We start from the raw sequence: 22,179 nt of genomic DNA, 5'->3' as shown, positions 1-22,179 counted from the left end.
ATAGTAGAATAGAGTCTAATATAGTAGAATAGAGTCTAATATAGTAGAATAGAGTCTAATATAGTAGAATAGAGTCTAATATAGAGTAGAATAGAGTCTAATATAGTAGAAGATAGTCTAATATAGTAGAAGATAGTCTAATATAGTAGAAGATAGTCTAATATAGTAGAAGATAGTCTAATATAGTAGAATAGAGTCTAATATAGTAGAATAGAGTCTAATATAGTAGAATAGAGTCTAATATAGTAGAATAGAGTCTAATATAGTAGAAGAGTCTTATATAGTAGAATAGAGTCTAATATAGTAGAATAGAGTCTAATATAGTAGAATAGAGTCTAATATAGTAGAATAGAGTCTAATATAGTAGAAGAGTCTAATATAGTAGAATAGAGTCTAATATAGTAGAAGATAGTCTAATATAGTAGAATAGAGTCTAATATAGTAGAATAGAGTCTAATATAGTAGAATAGAGTCTAATATAGTAGAATAGAGTCTAATATAGTAGAATAGAGTCTAATTTAGTAGAATAGAGTCTAATACAGTAGAATAGAGTCTAATAAAGTAGAATAGAGTCTAATATAGTAGAATAGAGTCTAATATAGTAGAATAGTCTAATATAGTAGAAGAGTCTAATATAGTAGAATAGAGTCTAATATAGTAGAATAGAGTCTAATATAGTAGAATAGAGTATAATATAGTAGAATAGAGTCTAATATAGTAGAATAGAGTCTAATATAGTAGAATAGAGTCTAATATAGTAGAATAGAGTCTAATATAGTAGAATAGAGTCTTATATCGTAGAATAGAGTCTTATATCGTAGAATAGTCTTATATAGTAGAATAGAGCAGAATAGAATATAGTAGAATACAATAGAATGTAGTAGTATTGAACACAGTATAATATAGTAAAATAGAATATAGCACAATAAAGTAGAATCAAGTCGAACATAGTAGAAAGCCAAATATAATAGAATAGAATACAGTAGAATATAGTACAATAAAGTAGAATATAATATAGTACAATATAATACAGTAGAATAGAATATAGTACAATAAAGTAGAATAGAATATAGTATAATGTAATACAGTAGAATAGAATATAGTACAATAAAGTAGAATAGAATATAGTAGAATATAATATAGTAGAATACAGTAGAATATAGCAGAACAGAATCTCCTAACTTGTTTTAACTTCACCTATTAATACGGGCTACAATATGGGCTATTCTCTACAAGAATAGTTAGGAGGGTTTTCTTGACCACGAGGTCTAAAACTATTGGCCTTAAGTAGCTATTGGCCAACTTCCAAAAAGTGAATGTCTTTGAGTAAGTTATGGGAAGTTCCCCAAGGTGAGGGGTCCTGGAGAGAGAAGTCAATAGGGTCTGTCCTTCAGACAGGAATCTGGGTTTACGGTACAATACATAGTGGACGGGCTCAGAAGAAGGTCGTGTAGTAAGGTACAGCCACAGTGAAGTACCCCAACCCGGTACAGCCACAGCGAAGTACCCCAACCTGGTACAGCCACAGTGAAGTACCCCGACCCGGTACATCCACAGTAAAGTACCCCGACCCGGTACATCCACAGTGACGTACCCCGACCCGGTACAGCCACAGTGAAGTACCCCAACCCGGTACATCCACAGTGAAGTACCCCGACCCGGTACAGCCACAGTAAAGTACCCCGACCCGGTACATCCACAGTAAAGTACCCCGACCCGGTACATCCACAGTGACGTACCCCGACCCGGTACAGCCACAGTGAAGTACCCCAACCTGGTACAGCCACAGTGAAGTACCCCAACCCGGTACAGCCACAGTGAAGTACCCCAACCCGGTACAGCCACAGTGAAGTACCCCGACCCGGTACAGCCACAGTAAAGTACCCCGACCCGGTACATCCACAGTAAAGTACCCCGACCCGGTACATCCACAGTGACGTACCCCGACCCGGTACAGCCACAGTGAAGTACCCCAACCCGGTACATCCACAGTGAAGTACCCCGACCCGGTACATCCACAGTGAAGTACCCCGACCCGGTACATCCACAGTGAAGTACCCCAACCCGGTACATCCACAGTGAAGTACCCCGACCCGGTACATCCACAGTGAAGTACCCCGACCCGGTACAGCCACAGTGAAGTACCCCAACCCGGTACAGCCACAGTGCAGTACCCCGACCCGGTACAGCCACAGTGCAGTACCCCGACCCGGTACATCCACTAGTACCCCAACCCGGTACATCCAGTGAGGTACCCCAACCGGGTACAGCCACAGTGAAGTACCCCAACCCAGTACAGCGACAGTGAAGTACCCCGACCCGGTACATCCACAGCGAAGTACCCCGACCCGGTACATCCACAGCGAAGTAACCCGACCCGGTACAGCCACAGCGAAGTACCCCAACCAGGTACATCCACAGTGAAGTACCCCGACCCGGTACAGCCACAGCGAAGTACCCCAACCCGGTACATCCACAGCGAAGTAACCCGACCCGGTACAGCCACAGCGAAGTACCCCGACCCGGTACAGCCACAGTGAAGTACCCCAACCCGGTACATCCACAGTGAAGTACCCCAACCCGGTACATCCACAGTGAAGTACCCCAACCCGGTACATCCACAGTGAAGTACCCCAACCCGGTACATCCACAGTGAAGTACCCCAACCCGGTACATCCACAGTGAAGTACCCCAACCCGGTACATCCACAGTGAAGTACCCCAACCCGGTACATCCACAGTGAAGTACCCCAACCCGGTACATCCACAGTGAAGTACCCCAACCGGGTACATCCACAGTGAAGTACCCCAACCCGGTACAGCCACAGTGAAGTACCCCAACCCGGTACAGCCACAGTGAAGTACCCCAACCCGGTACAGCCACAGTGAAGTACCCCAACCCGGTACATCCACAGTGAAGTACCCCGACCCGGTACATCCACAGTGAAGTACCCCGACCCGGTACATCCACAGTGAAGTACCCCGACCCGGTACATCCACAGTGAAGTACCCCGACCCGGTACATCCACAGTGAAGTACCCCGACCCGGTACATCCACAGTGAAGTACCCCGACCCGGTACATCCACAGTGAAGTACCCCGACCCGGTACATCCACAGTGAAGTACCCCGACCCGGTACATCCACAGTGAAGTACCCCGACCCGGTACATCCACAGTGAAGTTCTGTACGTTTCCATTGTGTTTTTCTCCACAGACTAGCAGCAGTCTGGTAATAGGAGGCTACTACGACCCTGTTATTTACTAGATGACATTCTGTAGTAGATACTTAGTCATCATGACTTACAAACTGACTATTCATGGAGTCTAGCAACACCCTGTAACCAACCATCTGCAGGTAGTGACCGATAGCGAAAGCATCGGAACACGACTGCCACTCTCCTCTGTGCTTATCGGGACAAGTCCATGTCACTTTGATTTGGCTGTAACCCAAAGCGGTTATCGTTCTGTTACGCAAGGCGGCGCCGCACTGGTGACACGTCTGGAAAAGCTCCTTGAGTTTCGACTCGTTCACGATCCATTTCCTTTCGCTCCGTCCTCCTTCTCCGTCCGGTTCTCCTGACACCTTACTGTCAGAGCTGGATCCCTGGCTGGAGGTTGACGGGCTGGAGGTGGAGGGGCTGGAGGTGGTGAAAGGCGAGACGGTGAAACCAGCAGTAGAGGTCGTACTGGTACAGTCCTTCCCTGAAGTCTTCTTAGCGGCCATATGACCTTTCTTCCTGCGCGCCACCTGATCGACAGAAAAACAAACATGTTAGAAGAAGAATTTTGTAGGAAAAGCTTCATTCTGATGAAGACAGTTTGGTGGGGAAACGTTGGTGAATAAATGATTTCATTCTGATGAAGACGGCTTGGAGGGGAAACGTTGGGCGACTAGCGAGCAGCTTTTCCCTTTGAAGTGTTCTGGACCAACAGAATGAGTCTGGACCAACAGAATGAGTCTGGACCAACAGAATGAGTCTGGACCAACAGAATGAGTCTGGACCAACAGAATGAGTCTAGACCAACAAAATGAGTCTGGACCAACAGAATGAGTCTGGACCAACATAATGAGTCTGGACCTACAGAATGAGTCTGGACCAACAGAATGAGTCTGGACCAACAGAATGAGTCTGGACCAACAGAATGAGTCTGGACCAACAGAATGAGTCTAGACCAACAGAATGAGTCTGGACCAACAGAATGAGTCTGGACCTACAGAATGAGTCTGGACCAACAGAATGAGTCTGGACCAACAGAATGAGTCTGGACCAACAGAATGAGTCTGGACCAACAGAATGAGTCTGGACCAACAGAATGAGTCTGGACCAACAGAATGAGTCTGGACCAACAGAATGAGTCTGGACCAACAGGTCAAGCTGTATCAACAGAATGAGTCTGGACCAACAGAATGAGTCTGGACCAACAGAATGAGTCTGGACCAACAGAATGAGTCTGGACCAACAGAATGAGTCTGGACCAACAGAATGAGTCTGGACCAACAGAATGACTCTGGACCAACAGAATGAGTCTGGACCAACAGAATGAGTCTGGACCAACAGAATGAGTCTGGACCTACAGAATGAGTCTGGACCTACAGAAAGAGTCTGGACCTACAGAATGAGTCTGGACCTACAGAATGAGTCTGGACCAACAGAAAGAGTCTGGACCAACAGAAAGAGTCTGGACCAACAGAATGAGTCTGGACCAACAGAATGAGTCTGGACCAACAGAATGAGTCTGGACCAACAGAATGAGTCTGGACCAACAGAATGAGTCTGGACCTACAGAATGAGTCTGGACCAACAGAATGAGTCTGGACCAACAGAATGAGTCTGGACCAACAGAATGAGTCTGGACCAACAGAATGAGTCTGGACCAACAGAATGAGTCTGGACCAACAGAATGAGTCTGGACCAACAGAATGAGTCTGGACCAACAGAATGAGTCTGGACCAACAGGTCAAGCTGTATCAACAGAATGAGTCTGGACCAACAGAATGAGTCTGGACCAACAGAATGAGTCTGGACCAACAGAATGAGTCTGGACCAACAGAATGAGTCTGGACCAACAGAATGACTCTGGACCAACAGAATGACTCTGGACCAACAGAATGACTCTGGACCAACAGAATGACTCTGGACCAACAGAATGACTCTGGACCTACAGAATGACTCTGGACCTACAGAATGACTCTGGACCTACAGAATGACTCTGGACCTACAGAATGACTCTGGACCTACAGAATGACTCTGGACCTACAGAATGACTCTGGACCTACAGAATGACTCTGGACCTACAGAATGACTCTGGACCTACAGAATGAGTCTGGACCTACAGAATGAGTCTGGACCTACAGAATGAGTCTGGACCTACAGAATGAGTCTGGACCAACAGAATGAGTCTGGACCTACAGAATGAGTCTGGACCTACAGAATGAGTCTGGACCTACAGAATGAGTCTGGACCTACAGAATGAGTCTGGACCTACAGAATGAGTCTGGACCTACAGAATGAGTCTGGACCTACAGAATGAGTCTGGACCTACAGAATGAGTCTGGACCAACAGAATGAGTCTGGACCAACAGAATGAGTCTGGACCAACAGAATGAGTCTGGACCAACAGAATGAGTCTGGACCAACAGAATGAGTCTGGACCAACAGAATGAGTCTGGACCAACAGAATGAGTCTGGACCAACAGAAAGAGTCTGGACCAACAGAAAGAGTCTGGACCAACAGAAAGAGTCTGGACCAACAGAATGAGTCTGGACCAACAGAATGAGTCTGGACCAACAGAATGAGTCTGGACCAACAGAATGAGTCTGGACCTACAGAATGAGTCTGGACCTACAGAATGAGTCTGGACCTACAGAATGAGTCTGGACCTACAGAATGAGTCTGGACCTACAGAATGAGTCTGGACCTACAGAATGAGTCTGGACCTACAGAATGAGTCTGGACCAACAGAATGAGTCTGGACCTACAGAATGAGTCTGGACCTACAGAATGAGTCTGGACCTACAGAATGAGTCTGGACCAACAGAATGAGTCTGGACCAACAGAATGAGTCTGGACCAACAGAATGAGTCTGGACCAACAGAATGAGTCTGGACCAACAGAATGAGTCTGGACCTACAGAATGAGTCTGGACCTACAGAATGAGTCTGGACCTACAGAATGAGTCTGGACCTACAGAATGAGTCTGGACCAACAGAATGAGTCTGGACCTACAGAATGAGTCTGGACCAACAGAATGAGTCTAGACCAACAGGTCAAGCTGTATCAACAGAAGGAACAGGAAATGCCAGACAGATACTCACAGGAATGTTGGTCTTTGTTTTTTTCCTTCTGCATGCGCCCCCCGTTGTAGTCGTAGAGGGGATGTTCTGCAAATCAGAAATAAAATAATTCATGTTAGACCAACCAATAACCTGTAAGTTATCAGACCCTGTGATAGACTAGTGTCCTGTCCAGGGGGTGTCCTGGTACATCAAGCTGTCTGCTACAGAAACAGGAGATAGACTAGTGTCCTGTCCAGGGGGTGTCCTGGTACATCAAGCTGTCTCACTACAGAAACAGGAGATAGACTAGTGTCCTGTCCAGGGGGTGTCCTGGTACATCAAGCTGTCTCACTACAGAAACAGGAGATAGACTAGTGTCCTGTCCAGGGGGTGTACTGGTACATCAAGCTGTCTCACTACAGAAACAGGAGATAGACTAGTGTCCTGTCCAGGGGGTGTCCTGGTACATCAAGCTGTCTCACTACAGAAACAGGAGACTCCTGCCCCTATGAGCCGTTCCAGCTCCCACAAGCCAGGGCTACTTCCATACTATCCATCCACAGCTAGTAGCGCACCATGATAATACCAGCATTACCTTACTAAGTGTACAGCTAGTAGAGCCCCATGATAATACCAGCATTACCTTACTAAGTGTACAGCTAGTAGAGCCCCATGATAATACCAGCATTACCTTACTAAGTGTACAGCTAGTAGAGCACCATGATAATACCAGCATTACCTTACTAAGTGTACAGCTAGTAGAGCCCCATGATAATAACAGCATTACTTTACTAAGTGTACAGCTAGTAGAGCACCATGATAATACCAGCATTACCTTACTAAGTGTACAGCTAGTAGAGCCCCATGATAATAACAGCATTACTTTACTAAGTGTACAGCTAGTAGAGCACCATGATAATACCAGCATTACCTTACTAAGTGTACAGCTAGTAGAGCACCATGATAATACCAGCATTACCTTACTAAGTGTACAGCTAGTAGAGCCCCATGATAATAACAGCATTACTTTACTAAGTGTACAGCTAGTAGAGCACCATGATAATACCAGCATTACCTTACTAAGTGTACAGCTAGTAGAGCCCCATGATAATAACAGCATTACCTTACTAAGTGTACAGCTAGTAGAGCCCCATGATAATAACAGCATTACCTTACTAAGTGTACCGCTAGTAGAGCCCCATGATAATAGCAGCATTACCTTACTAAGTGTACAGCTAGTAGAGCCCCATGATAATAACAGCATTACTTTACTAAGTGTACAGCTAGTAGAGCACCAAGATAATACCAGCATTACCTTACTAAGTGTACAGCTAGTAGAGCCCCATGATAATACCAGCATTACCTTACTAAGTGTACAGCTAGTAGAGCCCCATGATAATAACAGCATTACTTTACTAAGTGTACAGCTAGTAGAGCACCATGATAATACCAGCATTACCTTACTAAGTGTACAGCTAGTAGAGCCCCATGATAATACCAGCATTACCTTACTAAGTGTACAGCTAGTAGAGCCCCATGATAATAACAGCATTACCTTACTAAGTGTACAGCTAGTAGAGCCCCATGATAATAGCAGCATTACCTTACTAAGTGTACAGCTAGTAGAGCCCCATGATAATAACAGCATTACCTTACTAAGTGTACAGCTAGTAGAGCACCATGATAATACCAGCATTACCTTACTAAGTGTACAGCTAGTAGAGCCCCATGATAATACCAGCATTACCTTACTAAGTGTACAGCTAGTAGAGCCCCATGATAATAACAGCATTACTTTACTAAGTGTACAGCTAGTAGAGCACCATGATAATACCAGCATTACCTTACTAAGTGTACAGCTAGTAGAGCACCATGATAATAACAGCATTACCTTACTAAGTGTACAGCTAGTAGAGCCCCATGATAATACCAGCATTACCTTACTAAGTGTACAGCTAGTAGAGCACCATGATAATAACAGCATTACCTTACTAAGTGTACAGCTAGTAGAGCACCATGATAATACCAGCATTACCTTACTAAGTGTACAGCTAGTAGAGCCCCATGATAATAACAGCATTACCTTACTAAGTGTACAGCTAGTAGAGCCCCATGATAATAGCAGCATTACCTTACTAAGTGTACAGCTAGTAGAGCCCCATGATAATAACAGCATTACTTTACTAAGTGTACAGCTAGTAGAGCACCATGATAATACCAGCATTACCTTACTAAGTGTACAGCTAGTAGAGCCCCATGATAATACCAGCATTACCTTACTAAGTGTACAGCTAGTAGAGCCCCATGATAATAACAGCATTACTTTACTAAGTGTACAGCTAGTAGAGCGCCATGATAATACCAGCATTACCTTACTAAGTGTACAGCTAGTAGAGCCCCATGATAATACCAGCATTACCTTACTAAGTGTACAGCTAGTAGAGCCCCATGATAATAACAGCATTACCTTACTAAGTGTACAGCTAGTAGAGCCCCATGATAATAGCAGCATTACCTTACTAAGTGTACAGCTAGTAGAGCCCCATGATAATAACAGCATTACTTTACTAAGTGTACAGCTAGTAGAGCCCCATGATAATAACAGCATTACTTTACTAAGTGTACAGCTAGTAGAGCACCATGATAATACCAGCATTACCTTACTAAGTGTACAGCTAGTAGAGCCCCATGATAATAACAGCATTACCTTACTAAGTGTACAGCTAGTAGAGCACCATGATAATACCAGCATTACCTTACTAAGTGTACAGCTAGTAGAGCACCATGATAATAACAGCATTACCTTACTAAGTGTACAGCCCCATGATAATAACAGCATTACCTTACTAAGTGTACAGCTAGTAGAGCACCATGATAATAACAGCATTACCTTACTAAGTGTACAGCTAGTAGAGCACCATGATAATAACAGCATCATCTTGGCATAGTTCTGTTATAATCTCCACCCGGCACAGCCAGAAGAGGACTGGCCACCCCTCATAGCCTGGTTCCTCTCTAGGTTTCTTCCTAGGTTTTGGCCTTTCTAGGGAGTTTTTCCTAGCCACCGTGCTTCTACACCTGCATTACTAGCTGTTTGGGGTTTTAGGCTGGGTGTCTGTACAGCACTTCGAGATATTAGCTGATGTACGAAGGGCTATATAAAATAAAATTGATTGATTGATTGATTGATTACCTTACTAAGTGTACAGCTAGTAGAGCACCATGATAATACCAGCATTACCTTACTAAGTGTACAGCTAGTAGAGCCCCATGATAATAACAGCATTACCTTACTAAGTGTACACGTGGGTGACAGAGCCACGTACGTCCCAGAGGTTGAAGCAGGCTCTGTCAGCCGCAGACCCAGGTGGGAGAGGAACCCCGTCGTAGCCGTAGCAACACCTGACCCTCCATGCTGTGGGGTCGGAGCAGACGCCCCTCCAGCAGATAGGGAGTCAGTCCCTGGTGGATCGTCTACAGCTGGAGGTACGTCTCCTGTCTCAACCTGGGTGAGAAATAAAAGGGACAGGAACCAGGAAACGCCGCTGTTCATTTGAAGTAAACAAAGGGAGAACACGTGTAGGCATGCGATCAGTTTGGGCTTTGAACAAGACCATGGGGGAACCCCCAATTGCATTACCTCCATTCCTAGCGTCCTCTCTCCTTCTCAAACACCATTGGATGTGATGGTGAGAGGTCCCCCGCCCCTCTGACCTCATCCAATGGGTTTTGAGAAGGGGACGAGGAGCGACGACTCAAGGAACTGCAATTGAGATTCTCCCTATAATAAACTGCATGCTGTCATCTATTACAAGGCAAGCTAACGCTATACAGTCAAGTCACGGTTCCTTTATGTTGCATGTGGACATTTTATTATGTATTTGACCCAAGACAATGAATAAAAGCACCAAGAAAATGGCACAAAGTTGACTTAGACATGGTGTTGTACTTGGCTATAGTGTGTATGTGTTGTACTTGGCTAATCTTTGGCTAAAGTGTGTGTGTTGTACTTGTGTGCTCGCTCTGAGAAGGACATTCACCAGTAAAGTGATAGCCCTATGAAATGTCAACAGAACACCTTTTATTAATGTTAATATAACATATTTTACTAAAACTACGCTACCATAATGCAATGCGACACCCATCCAGTGATTGATAGCTAGCTACATTGGTAGTTCCAGCATCTACGCCCTAGTTTGTCATGTATCAAGGAACAATAATAACCCTATTCAATCAGTCAGATATTGTTAGATTACACTTACCGCCATTATTCCACGTTGTCCTGGCGTGGTGTGAACGGCCACTGACGGCACCGCCGTATCCTTCAGGAAACTTTTCATGATTCTCATCCTGCTGTGTCTGTCCTGTCCCAGCTTCTCATAATAGTCCCCCGGTAGAAAATGTTCCGAGCACACTAGTAACTTTCTGAGGTCATCGGTCGGGGTATTAGCATCTTTGTTCAGAGCAACCATCCATAGTTTCAATCGGTCCGGATTACTCAATGGAAGTCGGTGAAACATTAGCGCCGACCACGTCTTTTGTTTGTTGTCGCACACTTTAACAGCGCACTCACGAGGCATATTGGGGCAGCGACGGTAGCACAAGTGACAACGGGAAAGACCTTAGTTGGGGTTAACGTTAGTTAGCAATATCGTTGATGATGATGGTGGTTGTCCGTCTCAGCACAGCAGCACACTCGATTAGCTAGCTAGCTACTTGCGAATGTAAACTTGCTAGCTAATAGCTTGAAAATACTTCCAGCAGTGTCGACAATCTTCAGTCCACTGGCTGCGAGGTAAATCAATAATGCTTGGCAGTCTGTTGATGTCGCTAGGAGTTACTCTTCACACACGTTTCTTATTTGATACCAGCTATATTGCTAACCTGAAACTGTCGCGTTTACTTCCTGAAGAGGAACGTCAAAACAAGCTGTCCAATCAGCGCGGCTTTTGCTAGGCTACTCGTGGACGTGATTTTGCACCAAGTTCGACGCAGATAAAACCACATAATCAAGACTGTAAAAAGAGACATTCGATTGAATGTTAGAATGGGCAAAACGAGTGACCTAAGCGACTTTTGAGCATGGTATGATCGCTGGTGGTCCGACAAAATCCCAGGTCCTGTTGCTGATGGCAGTCAGGATTTGGCGTAAACAACATGAGGCCACGGCCCCATCCTACCTGATGTCAACGGTACAGGCTGGTGGCCGTGGTGTAACGGTGTGGGGAATGTTTTCCTGGGACACGTTAGGTCCCTTTATAACAATTGAGCAACGTTTGAACACCACACCTTGTAGAATCCATCGCCCAAAGAATTCAGCCTGTTCTGGAGGCAAAGGGGGGTCCGACCCGGTTCTAGATGGGTGTACCTACTAAACGGGCAACTGAGTGTATATTTCCGCAACAACTAAGAGTATTGAAGTGCGAGGCTCAACTAAAGTTCCTTCTGGAAAAATAAAGTAATTCAATTCAACTTCATTGTTTTGGTCCCCTGGCTATCGGCTGTCACTAGTTACCACAGCCACAAAGTCATAAACCCCTGCCATTTCTACAATTGATCTTCTTAAAATGTTATTTTTACACCGCTCCAGCCGACGCTTGGCATTGCGCATGGTGATCTTAGGCTTGTGTGCGGCTGCTCGGCCATGGAAACCCATTGAGGCTCACGAAACTCCCGGTGAACAGTACTTGTTATGAAAAGTTATTGTGCTGACGTTGCTTCCAGAGGCAGTTTGGAAATCAGTAGTGAGTGTTGCAACCGAAGACAGACGATTTTTACGAGCTACCCGCTTCAGCACTCGGCGGTCCCGTTCTGTGAGCTTGTACGGCCTACCACGTCGAGGCTGAGCCGTTGTTGCTCCTAGACGTTGCCACTTCACAATAACAGCACTTACTTTTGTTGACACTTACAAAAAAACGATATATATTTTTTAATGATTTCTGTCTCAGCTGGCCAGCCGTGATGACTTGAGAGGTCGTGCACAGCCTATCCTTGCACCCACTGTCACGGCGGATGCATGAAATGCGTAGTTCACAGAAAATAGTTCTCAAAATAACTGCTTTTAAAACAACTATAATCTAGATATTATAATTTCACGGATAGTAAAATGACAGGGTACAAAGTGCTGATCACCCTGCTTTGGGCAGTTAGGTCTATTTCCCTGCTGGCTAGCTGATCCTGAAGACTTCCAGTCATTGTGCTAAGCTAACGATAAGGTACCTTCAAGTTCAACTACCTTCAAACTTGTTACGGGATTTTTATGGATAATGACTAAAATATGTATACATTTGACTTAGAATTATAACTAAAAAGAATACTACTATATTACTGTATGGATGAATTATAACTAAACAGAATACTACTATATTACTGTATGGATGAATTATAACTAAACAGAATACTACTATGTTACTGTATGGATGAATTATAACTAAACAGAATACTACTATGTTACTGTATGGATGAATTATAACTAAACAGAATACTACTATGTTACTGTATGGATGAATTATAACTAAACAGAATACTACTATGTTACTGTATGGATGAATTATAACTAAACAGAATACTACTATGTTACTGTATGGATGAATTATAACTAAACAGAATACTACTATATTACTGTATGGATGAATTATAACTAAACAGAATACTACTATATTACTGTATGGATGAATTATAACTAAACAGAATACTACTATGTTACTGTATGGATGAATTATAACTAAACAGAATACTACTATGTTACTGTATGGATGAATTATAACTAAACAGAATACTACTATATTACTGTATGGATGAATTATAACTAAACAGAATACTACTATGTTACTGTATGGATGAATTATAACTAAACAGAATACTACTATGTTACTGTATGGATGAATTATAACTAAACAGAATACTACTATATTACTGTATGGATGAATTATAACTAAACAGAATACTACTATATTACTGTATGGATGAATTATAACTAAACAGAATACTACTATATTACTGTATGGATGAATTATAACTAAACAGAATACTACTATATTACTGTATGGATGAATTATAACTAAACAGAATACTACTATATTACTGTATGGATGAATGAATCTTATTATAATCATAATGCTGAATATAATCTGTTCCTTGTTAGAAAGAATGGAGTAATCTTCAGACAGGCTGGAATGCTGTGTTCCTTACAGGACATTCCATCTCTACCCAGGGAGGGGTGATACCTTGGGCTGGTTGCAGATTGTTTAACAGGTGGCAGACAAAATAAGAACGCTAACTGTACTGCCATTGTATCCGAGAGGAGGAAGGACATTTTTAAAACCTATGACGTCAGTTTTATTATATAACCTGATGTAAATTGTACTATGATTCAGTACTCTCGAGAATAAACGCTATTGATTGATTGATTTTGAGACTGGTTTCTGTCCATTTAATGCTAATAAGTATCTTACAAATTATTATGTATGGGCAGAGAGTGTTTTAATTGAATTGGTTGCTAACATATAGGAATTAAATTCCTTTAACCAAACTGCACACAGAGACATACAACACGGTGTCCATGAGTTCATCTCACACTATCTCTTTAGAGTAAAACACGGGAAAGTATTGACCAATCACAGTCATACCCACATCATTTAGAGAAAACTAGGTCATTTCCAGACGTAGCATGAATGCTAATTAGATCAATCACCACAATAACTCACGGAAGAGAGTATAGATTAGTAAACTAAACAAATCTACACAATAAAATGTTGTCCTACCGTGATCATGTCAGACTGAGGTAGGTCTAGTTCTATTCATCAGTAATAGAACAGGTGGTTGTCAGGGAGAAGGAAGCAGAGCAGAACAGGTGGTTGTCAGGGAGAAGGAAGCAGAGCAGAACAGGTGGTTGTCAGGGAGAAGGAAGCAGAGCAGAACAGGTGGTTGTCAGGGAGAAGGAGGAAGCAGAGCAGAACAGGTGGTTGTCAGGGAGAAGGAGGAAGCAGAGCAGAACAGGTGGTTGTCAGGGAGAAGGAAGCAGAGCAGAACAGGTGGTTGTCAGGGAGAAGGAAGCAGAGCAGAACAGGTGGTTGTCAGTGAGAAGGAAGCAGAGCAGAACAGGTGGTTGTCAGGGAGAAGGAAGCAGAGCAGAACAGGTGGTTGTCAGGGAGAAGGAAGCAGAGCAGAACAGGTGGTTGTCAGTGAGAAGGAAGCAGAGCAGAACAGGTGGTTGTCAGGGAGAAGGAAGCAGAACAGAACAGGTGGTTGTCAGGAAGAAGGAAGCAGAACAGGTGGTTGTCAGGGAGAAGGAAGCAGAACAGAGCAGGTGGTTGTCAGGAAGAAGGAAGCAGAACAGGTGGTTGTCAGGGAGAAGGAAGCAGAACAGGTGGTTGTCAGGGAGAAGGAAGCAGAGCAGAACAGGTGGTGGTCAGGGAGAAAGAAGCAGAGCAGAACAGGTGGTTGCCAGGGAGACGGAAGCAGAGCAGAACAGGTGGTTGTCAGGGAGAAGGAAGCAGAGCAGAACAGGTGGTTGTCAGTGAGAAGGAAGCAGAGCAGAACAGGTGGTTGTCAGGGAGAAGGAAGCAGAGCAGAACAGGTGGTTGTCAGTGAGAAGGAAGCAGAGCAGAACAGGTGGTTGTCAGGGAGAAGGAAGCAGAGCAGAACAGGTGGTTGTCAGGGAGAAGGAAGCAGAGCAGAACAGGTGGTTGTCAGGGAGAAGGAAGCAGAACAGAACAGGTGGTTGTCAGGAAGAAGGAAGCAGAACAGGTGGTTGTCAGGGAGAAGGAAGCAGAACAGGTGGTTGTCAGGGAGAAGGAAGCAGAGCAGAACAGGTGGTGGTCAGGGAGAAAGAAGCAGAGCAGAACAGGTGGTTGCCAGGGAGACGGAAGCAGAGCAGAACAGGTGGTTGTCAGGGAGAAGGAAGCAGAGCAGAACAGGTGGTTGTCAGTGAGAAGGAAGCAGAGCAGAACAGGTGGTTGTCAGGGAGAAGGAAGCAGAGCAGAACAGGTGGTTGTCAGTGAGAAGGAAGCAGAGCAGAACAGGTGGTTGTCAGGGAGAAGGAAGCAGAACAGAACAGGTGGTGGTCAGGGAGAAAGAAGCAGAGCAGAACAGGTGGTTGCCAGGGAGACGGAAGCAGAGCAGAACAGGTGGTTGTCAGGGAGAAGGAAGCAGAGCAGAACAGGTGGTTGTCAGGGAGAAGGAAGCCGAGCAGAACAGGTGGTTGTCAGGGAGAAGGAAGCCGAGCAGAACAGGTGGTTGTCAGGGAGAAGGAAGCAGAGCAGAACAGGTGGTTGTCAGGGAGAAGGAAGCAGAGCAGAACAGGTGGTTTGTCAGGGAGAAGGAAGCAGAACAGAACAGGTGTCCATCCCTACATACACATAATCAATAATGGATGGTTTGATTCTGGAGTCAGGGACAGGGGATGGGAAGCATCCTAAATGACATCCTATTCCCTATATAGTGCACTACTTTTAACCAGGGCCCATAGGCCTGTAATCCCTTGCAAAAGTATTTATACCCCTACATATAACATCTGTAAGGTCCCTCAGTCAGTCAAATATTACATTTCAAGCACAGAACTATATACAAAGAGATTGTTGTGCTTTTTGTGTCAGAGAGAGAGACAGTGTCTTCATCTAATTACTCTCAGAGAGAGAGAGGAGTCTGAAGACCAGACTTAAATGGTATTAAAAGGTGTGCTGGAGAGACTGAGTACCAACAGGAGTGCACATTTTTGTTCCAGCCCAGTAGTAACACACCTGACCTGATTCAACTAATCATCAAGCCACAAACACTGAGGTACATGTGTAGAGTCTAGAGAGAGAGAGAGAGAGAGAGAGAGAGAGAGAGAGAGAAATAGAGAGAGAGAGAGAGAAATAGAGTGAGAGAAAGAGAGAGAGAAAGACAGAGAGAGAGAAAGAGAAAAAGAGAGAGAGAGACAGAGAGAAAGACAGAGAGAGAGGCAGACAGAGAGAGAGAGAGAGAGAGAGAGAGAGAGAGAGAGAGAGAGAGAGAGAGAGAGAGAGAGAGAGAGAGAGAGAGAGAGAGAGAGAGAGAGAGAGACAGACCCAGAGAGTTGTAGGACTAGCACCAGTGGCCAGACATTTCCAGAAAGTAATTTTCCACTCCAGTGGTTTGATACAGTGTTTTCTCATGTTGGGTTCACTTCTAACAAGCTGCCTCCACAACCCAGACCAGCAGCTATTACTATAGTAGAATATGATTCTGGACCTTTACAATACAGCACCACAACCCAGACCACCAGCTATTACTATAGTAGAATATGATTCTGGACCTTTACAATACAGCACCACAACCCAGACCACCAGCTATTACTATAGTAGAATATGATTCTGGACCTTTACAATACAGCACCACAACCCAGACCAGCAGCTATTACTATAGTATAATATGATTCTGGACCTTTACAATACAGCACCACAACCCAGACCAGCAGCTATTACTATAGTAGAATATGATTCTGGACCTTTACAATACAGCACCACAACCCAGACCACCAGCTATTACTATAGTAGAATATGATTCTGGACCTTTACAGTACAGCACCACAACCCAGAACACCAGCTATTACTATAGTAGAATATGATTCTGGACCTTTACAGTACAGCACCACAACCCAGATCACCAGCTATTACTATAGTAGAATATGATTCTGGACCTTTACAGTACAGCACCACAACCCAGACCACCAGCTATTACTATAGTAGAATATGATTCTGGACCTTTACAGTACAGCACCACAACCCAGACCAGCAGCTATTACTATAGTAGAATATGATTCTGGACTGGACCTTTACAGTACAGCACCACAACCCAGACCACCAGCTATTACTATAGTAGAATATGATTCTGGACTGGACCTTTACAGTACAGCACCACAACCCAGACCACCAGTTTTTACTATAGTAGAATATGATTCTGGACCTTTACAGTACAGCACCACAACCCAGACCACCAGCTATTACTATAGTAGAATATGATTCTGGACCTTTACAGTACAGCACCACAACCCAGACCAGCAGCTATTACTATAGTAGAATATGATTCTGGACCTTTACAGTACAGCACCACAACCCAGAACACCAGCTATTACTATAGTAGAATATGATTCTGGACTGGACCTTTACAATACAGCACCACAACCCAGACCACCAGCTGTTACTATAGTAGAATATGATTCTGGACCTTTACAGTACAGCACCAAGCGCGCACGCGCACACACACAATAACTAACATAGTACAACGGTAGTGTGGACTGTAGCTTTACAACACAGATACTACTAGAGAAAAGTTAGTCCAATACATCACTATAAATCTGATGCTGTACTTCAGACTTCTACAAACGGACTGACACACACACACACACACACACACACACACACACACACACACACACACACACACACACACACACACACACACACACACACACACACACACACACACACACACACACACACACACACACACACCTCCATGACATACTGTATGACTCTCTTACCTTTTTCTCTCCGTCTTTCCCATTTCCACGTCTCTTCCCGTTCTGCTTGGGCTCTCGGAGTCCTTTCTCTCCGGTCCCGGACCCAAACAGCTTGTTAGCCCACTCATCCTTCTGCGTGGCCAGCCTGGGAGGCTGTGGAGGCAGGGGCAGGTCCCCGGCTGGTAGTGGAGCCCTGTAGCGATCCGCAGGTATCTTGTTCATGGGTGGTGGGAGGGTGCTACAGTTAGCCGATGACCAACCATCCGTTGACTCAGCATAGGACTCCTGATCACTACACAGTCCTGCTTGTCCCTGTGTTTGTCCTGCCTGGCCTGGTTGTCTCCAGTCTCTCAGGACATGGACTGGTAACCAGCGTTGAGACTGATGGTGCTGGGGCTGGCTCTGCTCCGCTCCTCCTCCAGATCCTCCCCCCTTACCTCCCCTCTTCCCTGGCGGGTAGTGGTGGAGTGAGGGATGGGAGGAGTGGGCCCCTCGAGGGGGGGTGGCAGGGGGGGGGTCGTGGCGGTAGCTGTTGTTGTGGTGAGGGGGAGGAGGAGGGGGGAGAGGGGGGCCAGGGACGACACCGGGAGGGACTTGGTTCCAGCCCGGGGCCGAGGGAGGAGGAGGGCTGTCCCAGTGGCGTGGACCGGGGTTGTGATTATGGCCTCCCAGGTCGACCAATAAGACACGGTTACTCTTCTCTTCTGGCAGGAAGTTACCGATGCCGCTGTCGCTGTTGCTACTGGTGCTGTGGTTCTGTTAATAACAATAATAACAATAATAATAATACTAATAACAATAATTATAATAATAATAATACTAATAACAATAATAATAATAACAATAATTATTATAATAATAACAATAATAATAATACTAATAACAATAATTATAATTATAATAATACCAATAATAATAATACCAATAATAACAATACTAATAATCATTGAAAAGTGATGTATAAATAACATTTCGACCAGATTTTCAAATACTTTCTCTGTGAAAAATATTTATAATACTTTCTCTGTGCTTGTTGATCTTGTCTGGCTTAATAAACCAATAATAGACCCAATAGAAAAGTCCCAAAACTGCCAACCGGCCCACCGGACACTCCAGACTCCAGTGTTAGTATTTAAACATTAAAGCCCTGTCAAAGCTCTACTAAAGTAAACAAGACAGTAAAGAAAACAACATCCTTTTTGGAATGAAGGTCAAATAACAACAGATGGTAACAGAAGTCTACCTGCTGTGGGTCGTTGTCCGGATCAACGAACGCCCGCGCCCGGACCCCCTCAATGTTCTCCCCCATGTCCCGGTAGAGGACAGACACAAACTGGAGCAGAGGCTGGGAGGTAGAGGGGAACTCCAGACACCCTCCAGTATCAGGATCAGGAGTACACTCAAACCCAAACCTCCTGGCCACACCCACATGGACCTGGAGGAAGGAGGCGGTTACTTTACTGTCCAATGGACACAGATTTCCAACTGGTTATTCCAACCCCTCTGAAAATATGGTATTTTATCATATTTATGGAAGGTTTTTATCTATAGTAGTGAATTACGGTTGACATTAATATTCACTTTACAGTCTGAGTCGTTATCAAAAGAAAACAACTCCTGAATCCCATTTAGCCTTTTTTTCCTCCCCCTTTTTGTTGTTGAAGAATTTAAACCAGTAAGTTCTCTTTATCTACTGGGAACATTCCTGGACCGGTAAGTCCTCTTTATCTACTGGGAACATTCCAGTAAGGCCTCTTTATCTACTGGGAACATTCCAATAAGTCCTCTTTATCTACTGGGAACATTCCAATAAGTCCTCTTTATCTACTGGGAACATTCCAGGACCAGTAAGACCTCTTTATCTACTGGGAACATTCCAATAAGTCCTCTTTATCTACTGGGAACATTCCAATAAGTCCTCTTTATCTACTGGGAACATTCCAGGACCAGTAAGACCTCTTTATCTACTGGGAACATTCCAATAAGTCCTCTTTATCTACTGGGAACATTCCAATAAGTCCTCTTTATCTACTGGGAACATTCCAGGACCAGTAAGACCTCTTTATCTACTGGGAACATTCCAATAAGTCCTCTTTATCTACTGGGAACATTCCAGTAAGTCCTCTTTATCTACTGGGAACATTCCAGGACTAGTAAGTCCTCTTTATCTACTGGGAACATTCCAGTAAGTCCTCTTTATCTACTGGGAACATTCCAGGACCAGTAAGTCCTCTTTATCTACTGGGAACATTCCAGGACCAGTAAGACCTCTTTATCTACTGGGAACATTCCAGTAAGTCCTCTTTATCTACTGGGAACATTCCAGGACCAGTAAGTCCTCTTTATCTACTGGGAACATTCCAGTAAGTCCTCTTTATCTACTGGGAACATTCCAGGACTAGTAAGTCCTCTTTATCTACTGGGAACATTCCAGGACCAGTAAGACCTCTTTATCTACTGGGAACATTCCAGTAAGTCCTCTTTATCTACTGGGAACATTCCAGGACCAGTAAGTCCTCTTTATCTACTGGGAACATTCCAGTAAGTCCTCTTTATCTACTGGGAACATTCCAGGACCAGTAAGTCCTCTTTATCTACAGGAACATTCCAGGACCGGTAAGTCCTCTTTATCTACTGGGAACATTCCAGAACCAGTAAGTCCTCTTTATCTACTGGGAACATTCCAGAACCAGTAAGTCCTCTTTATCTACTGGGAACATTCCAGGACCAGTAAGTCCTCTTTATCTACTGGGAACATTCCAGGACCAGTAAGTCCTCTTTATCTACTGGGAACATTCCAGAACCAGTAAGTCCTCTTTATCTACTGGGAACATTCCAGAACCAGTAAGTCCTCTTTATCTACTGGGAACATTCCAGGACCAGTAAGTCCTCTTTATCTACTGGGAACATTCCAGGACCAGTAAGTCCTCTTTATCTACTGGGAACATTCCAGGACCAGTAAGTCCTCTTTATCTACTGGGAACATTCCAGGACCAGTAATACCTCTTTATCTACTGGGAATATTCCAGTAAGTCCTCTTTATCTACTGGGAACATTCCAGGACCGGTAAGTCCTCTTTATCTACTGGGAACATTCCAGGACCGGTAAGTCCTCTTTATCTACTGGGAACATTCCAGTAAGTCCTCTTTATCTACTGGGAACATTCCAGTAAGTCCTCTTTATCTACTGGGAACATTCCAGAACCAGTAAGTCCTCTTTATCTACTGGGAACATTCCAGAACCAGTAAGTCCTCTTTATCTACTGGGAACATTCCAGTAAGTCCTCTTTATCTACTGGGAACATTCCAGGACTAGTAAGTCCTCTTTATCTACTGGGAACATTCCAGAACCAGTAAGTCCTCTTTATCTACTGGGAACATTCCAGTAAGTCCTCTTTATCTACTGGGAACATTCCAGTAAGTCCTCTTTATCTACTGGGAACATTCCAGAACCAGTAAGTCCTCTTTATCTACTGGGAACATTCCAGTAAGTCCTCTTTATCTACTGGGAACATTCCAGGACTAGTAAGTTCTCTTTATCTACTGGGAACATTCCAGAACCAGTAAGTCCTCTTTATCTACTGGGAACATTCCAGTAAGTCCTCTTTATCTACTGGGAACATTCCAGTAAGTCCTCTTTATCTACTGGGAACATTCCAGGACCAGTAAGTCCTCTTTATCTACTGGGAACATTCCAGGACCAGTAAGTCCTCTTTATCTACTGGGAACATTCCAGAACCAGTAAGTCCTCTTTATCTACTGGGAACATTCCAGGACTAGTAAGTCCTCTTTATCTACTGGGAACATTCCAGGACTAGTAAGTCCTCTTTATCTACTGGGAACATTCCAGAACCAGTAAGTCCTCTTTATCTACTGGGAACATTCCAGTAAGTCCTCTTTATCTACTGGGAACATTCCAGTAAGTCCTCTTTATCTACTGGGAACATTCCAGGACCAGTAAGTCCTCTTTATCTACTGGGAACATTCCAGGACCAGTAAGTCCTCTTTATCTACTGGGAACATTCCAGAACCAGTAAGTCCTCTTTATCTACTGGGAACATTCCAGGACTAGTAAGTCCTCTTTATCTACTGGGAACATTCCAGGACTAGTAAGTCCTCTTTATCTACTGGGAACATTCCAGAACCAGTAAGTCCTCTTTATCTACTGGGAACATTCTAGAACCAGTAAGTCCTCTTTATCTACTGGGAACATTCCAGGACCAGTAAGTTCACTTTATCTACTGGGAACATTCCAGGACCAGTAAGTCCTCTTTATCTACTGGGAACATTCCAGGACCAGTAAGTCCTCTTTATCTACTGGGAACATTCCAGAACCAGTAAGTCCTCTTTATCTACTGGGAACATTCCAGGACCAGTAAGTCCTCTTTATCTACTGGGAACATTCCAGGACCAGTAAGTCC

General features: G+C 44.1%; 2 protein-coding genes across 2 annotated transcripts in view; both read right to left on the bottom strand.

Moving 5' to 3' along the window:
* Nucleotides 1–22,179, bottom strand: part of rgs12b (regulator of G protein signaling 12b) — a 220,825-nt gene that overhangs the window by 179,476 nt on the left and 19,170 nt on the right. Inside the window, exons 6-7 of the mRNA XM_071408338.1 lie at nt 19,003–19,194; nt 17,781–18,515 (exon numbers count right to left, since the gene is read on the bottom strand). Coding sequence (XP_071264439.1) covers nt 17,781–18,515; nt 19,003–19,194 — 927 coding nt within the window. The remainder of the gene's footprint in view (nt 1–17,780; nt 18,516–19,002; nt 19,195–22,179) is intronic.
* On the bottom strand, nt 3,057–11,804 carry LOC139579584 (THAP domain-containing protein 3). Its single transcript, XM_071408337.1, has 4 exons — nt 10,540–11,804; nt 9,567–9,782; nt 6,317–6,382; nt 3,057–3,747 (listed from the first exon to the last, which is right to left on the bottom strand). Exons 1-4 carry the CDS (start codon nt 10,855–10,857, stop codon nt 3,286–3,288), a joined length of 1,062 nt encoding a protein of 353 aa, XP_071264438.1. The 5' UTR covers nt 10,858–11,804; the 3' UTR covers nt 3,057–3,285.

The sequence above is a fragment of the Salvelinus alpinus genome, chromosome 6 (genome assembly GCF_045679555.1).
Source record: "Salvelinus alpinus chromosome 6, SLU_Salpinus.1, whole genome shotgun sequence".
Taxonomy (NCBI): Eukaryota; Metazoa; Chordata; class Actinopteri; order Salmoniformes; family Salmonidae; genus Salvelinus; species Salvelinus alpinus.
The sequence above is the reverse complement of the archived record's forward strand: the minus strand, read 5'-3'. Positions and strand labels throughout refer to the sequence as shown.

Coding starts and splice junctions, on each gene's coding strand:
- LOC139579584 (XM_071408337.1), bottom strand. CDS start 10,857: ATGCCTCGTGAGTGCGCTGTTAAAGTGTGCGACAACAAACAAAAGACG. Junction 9,783..10,539: donor GACAACGTGGAATAATGGCG/GTAAGTGTAATC, acceptor TTTCTCACCCAG/GTTGAGACAGGAGACGTACC. Junction 3,748..6,316: donor AAACAAAGACCAACATTCCT/GTGAGTATCTGT, acceptor TCTGTCGATCAG/GTGGCGCGCAGGAAGAAAGG.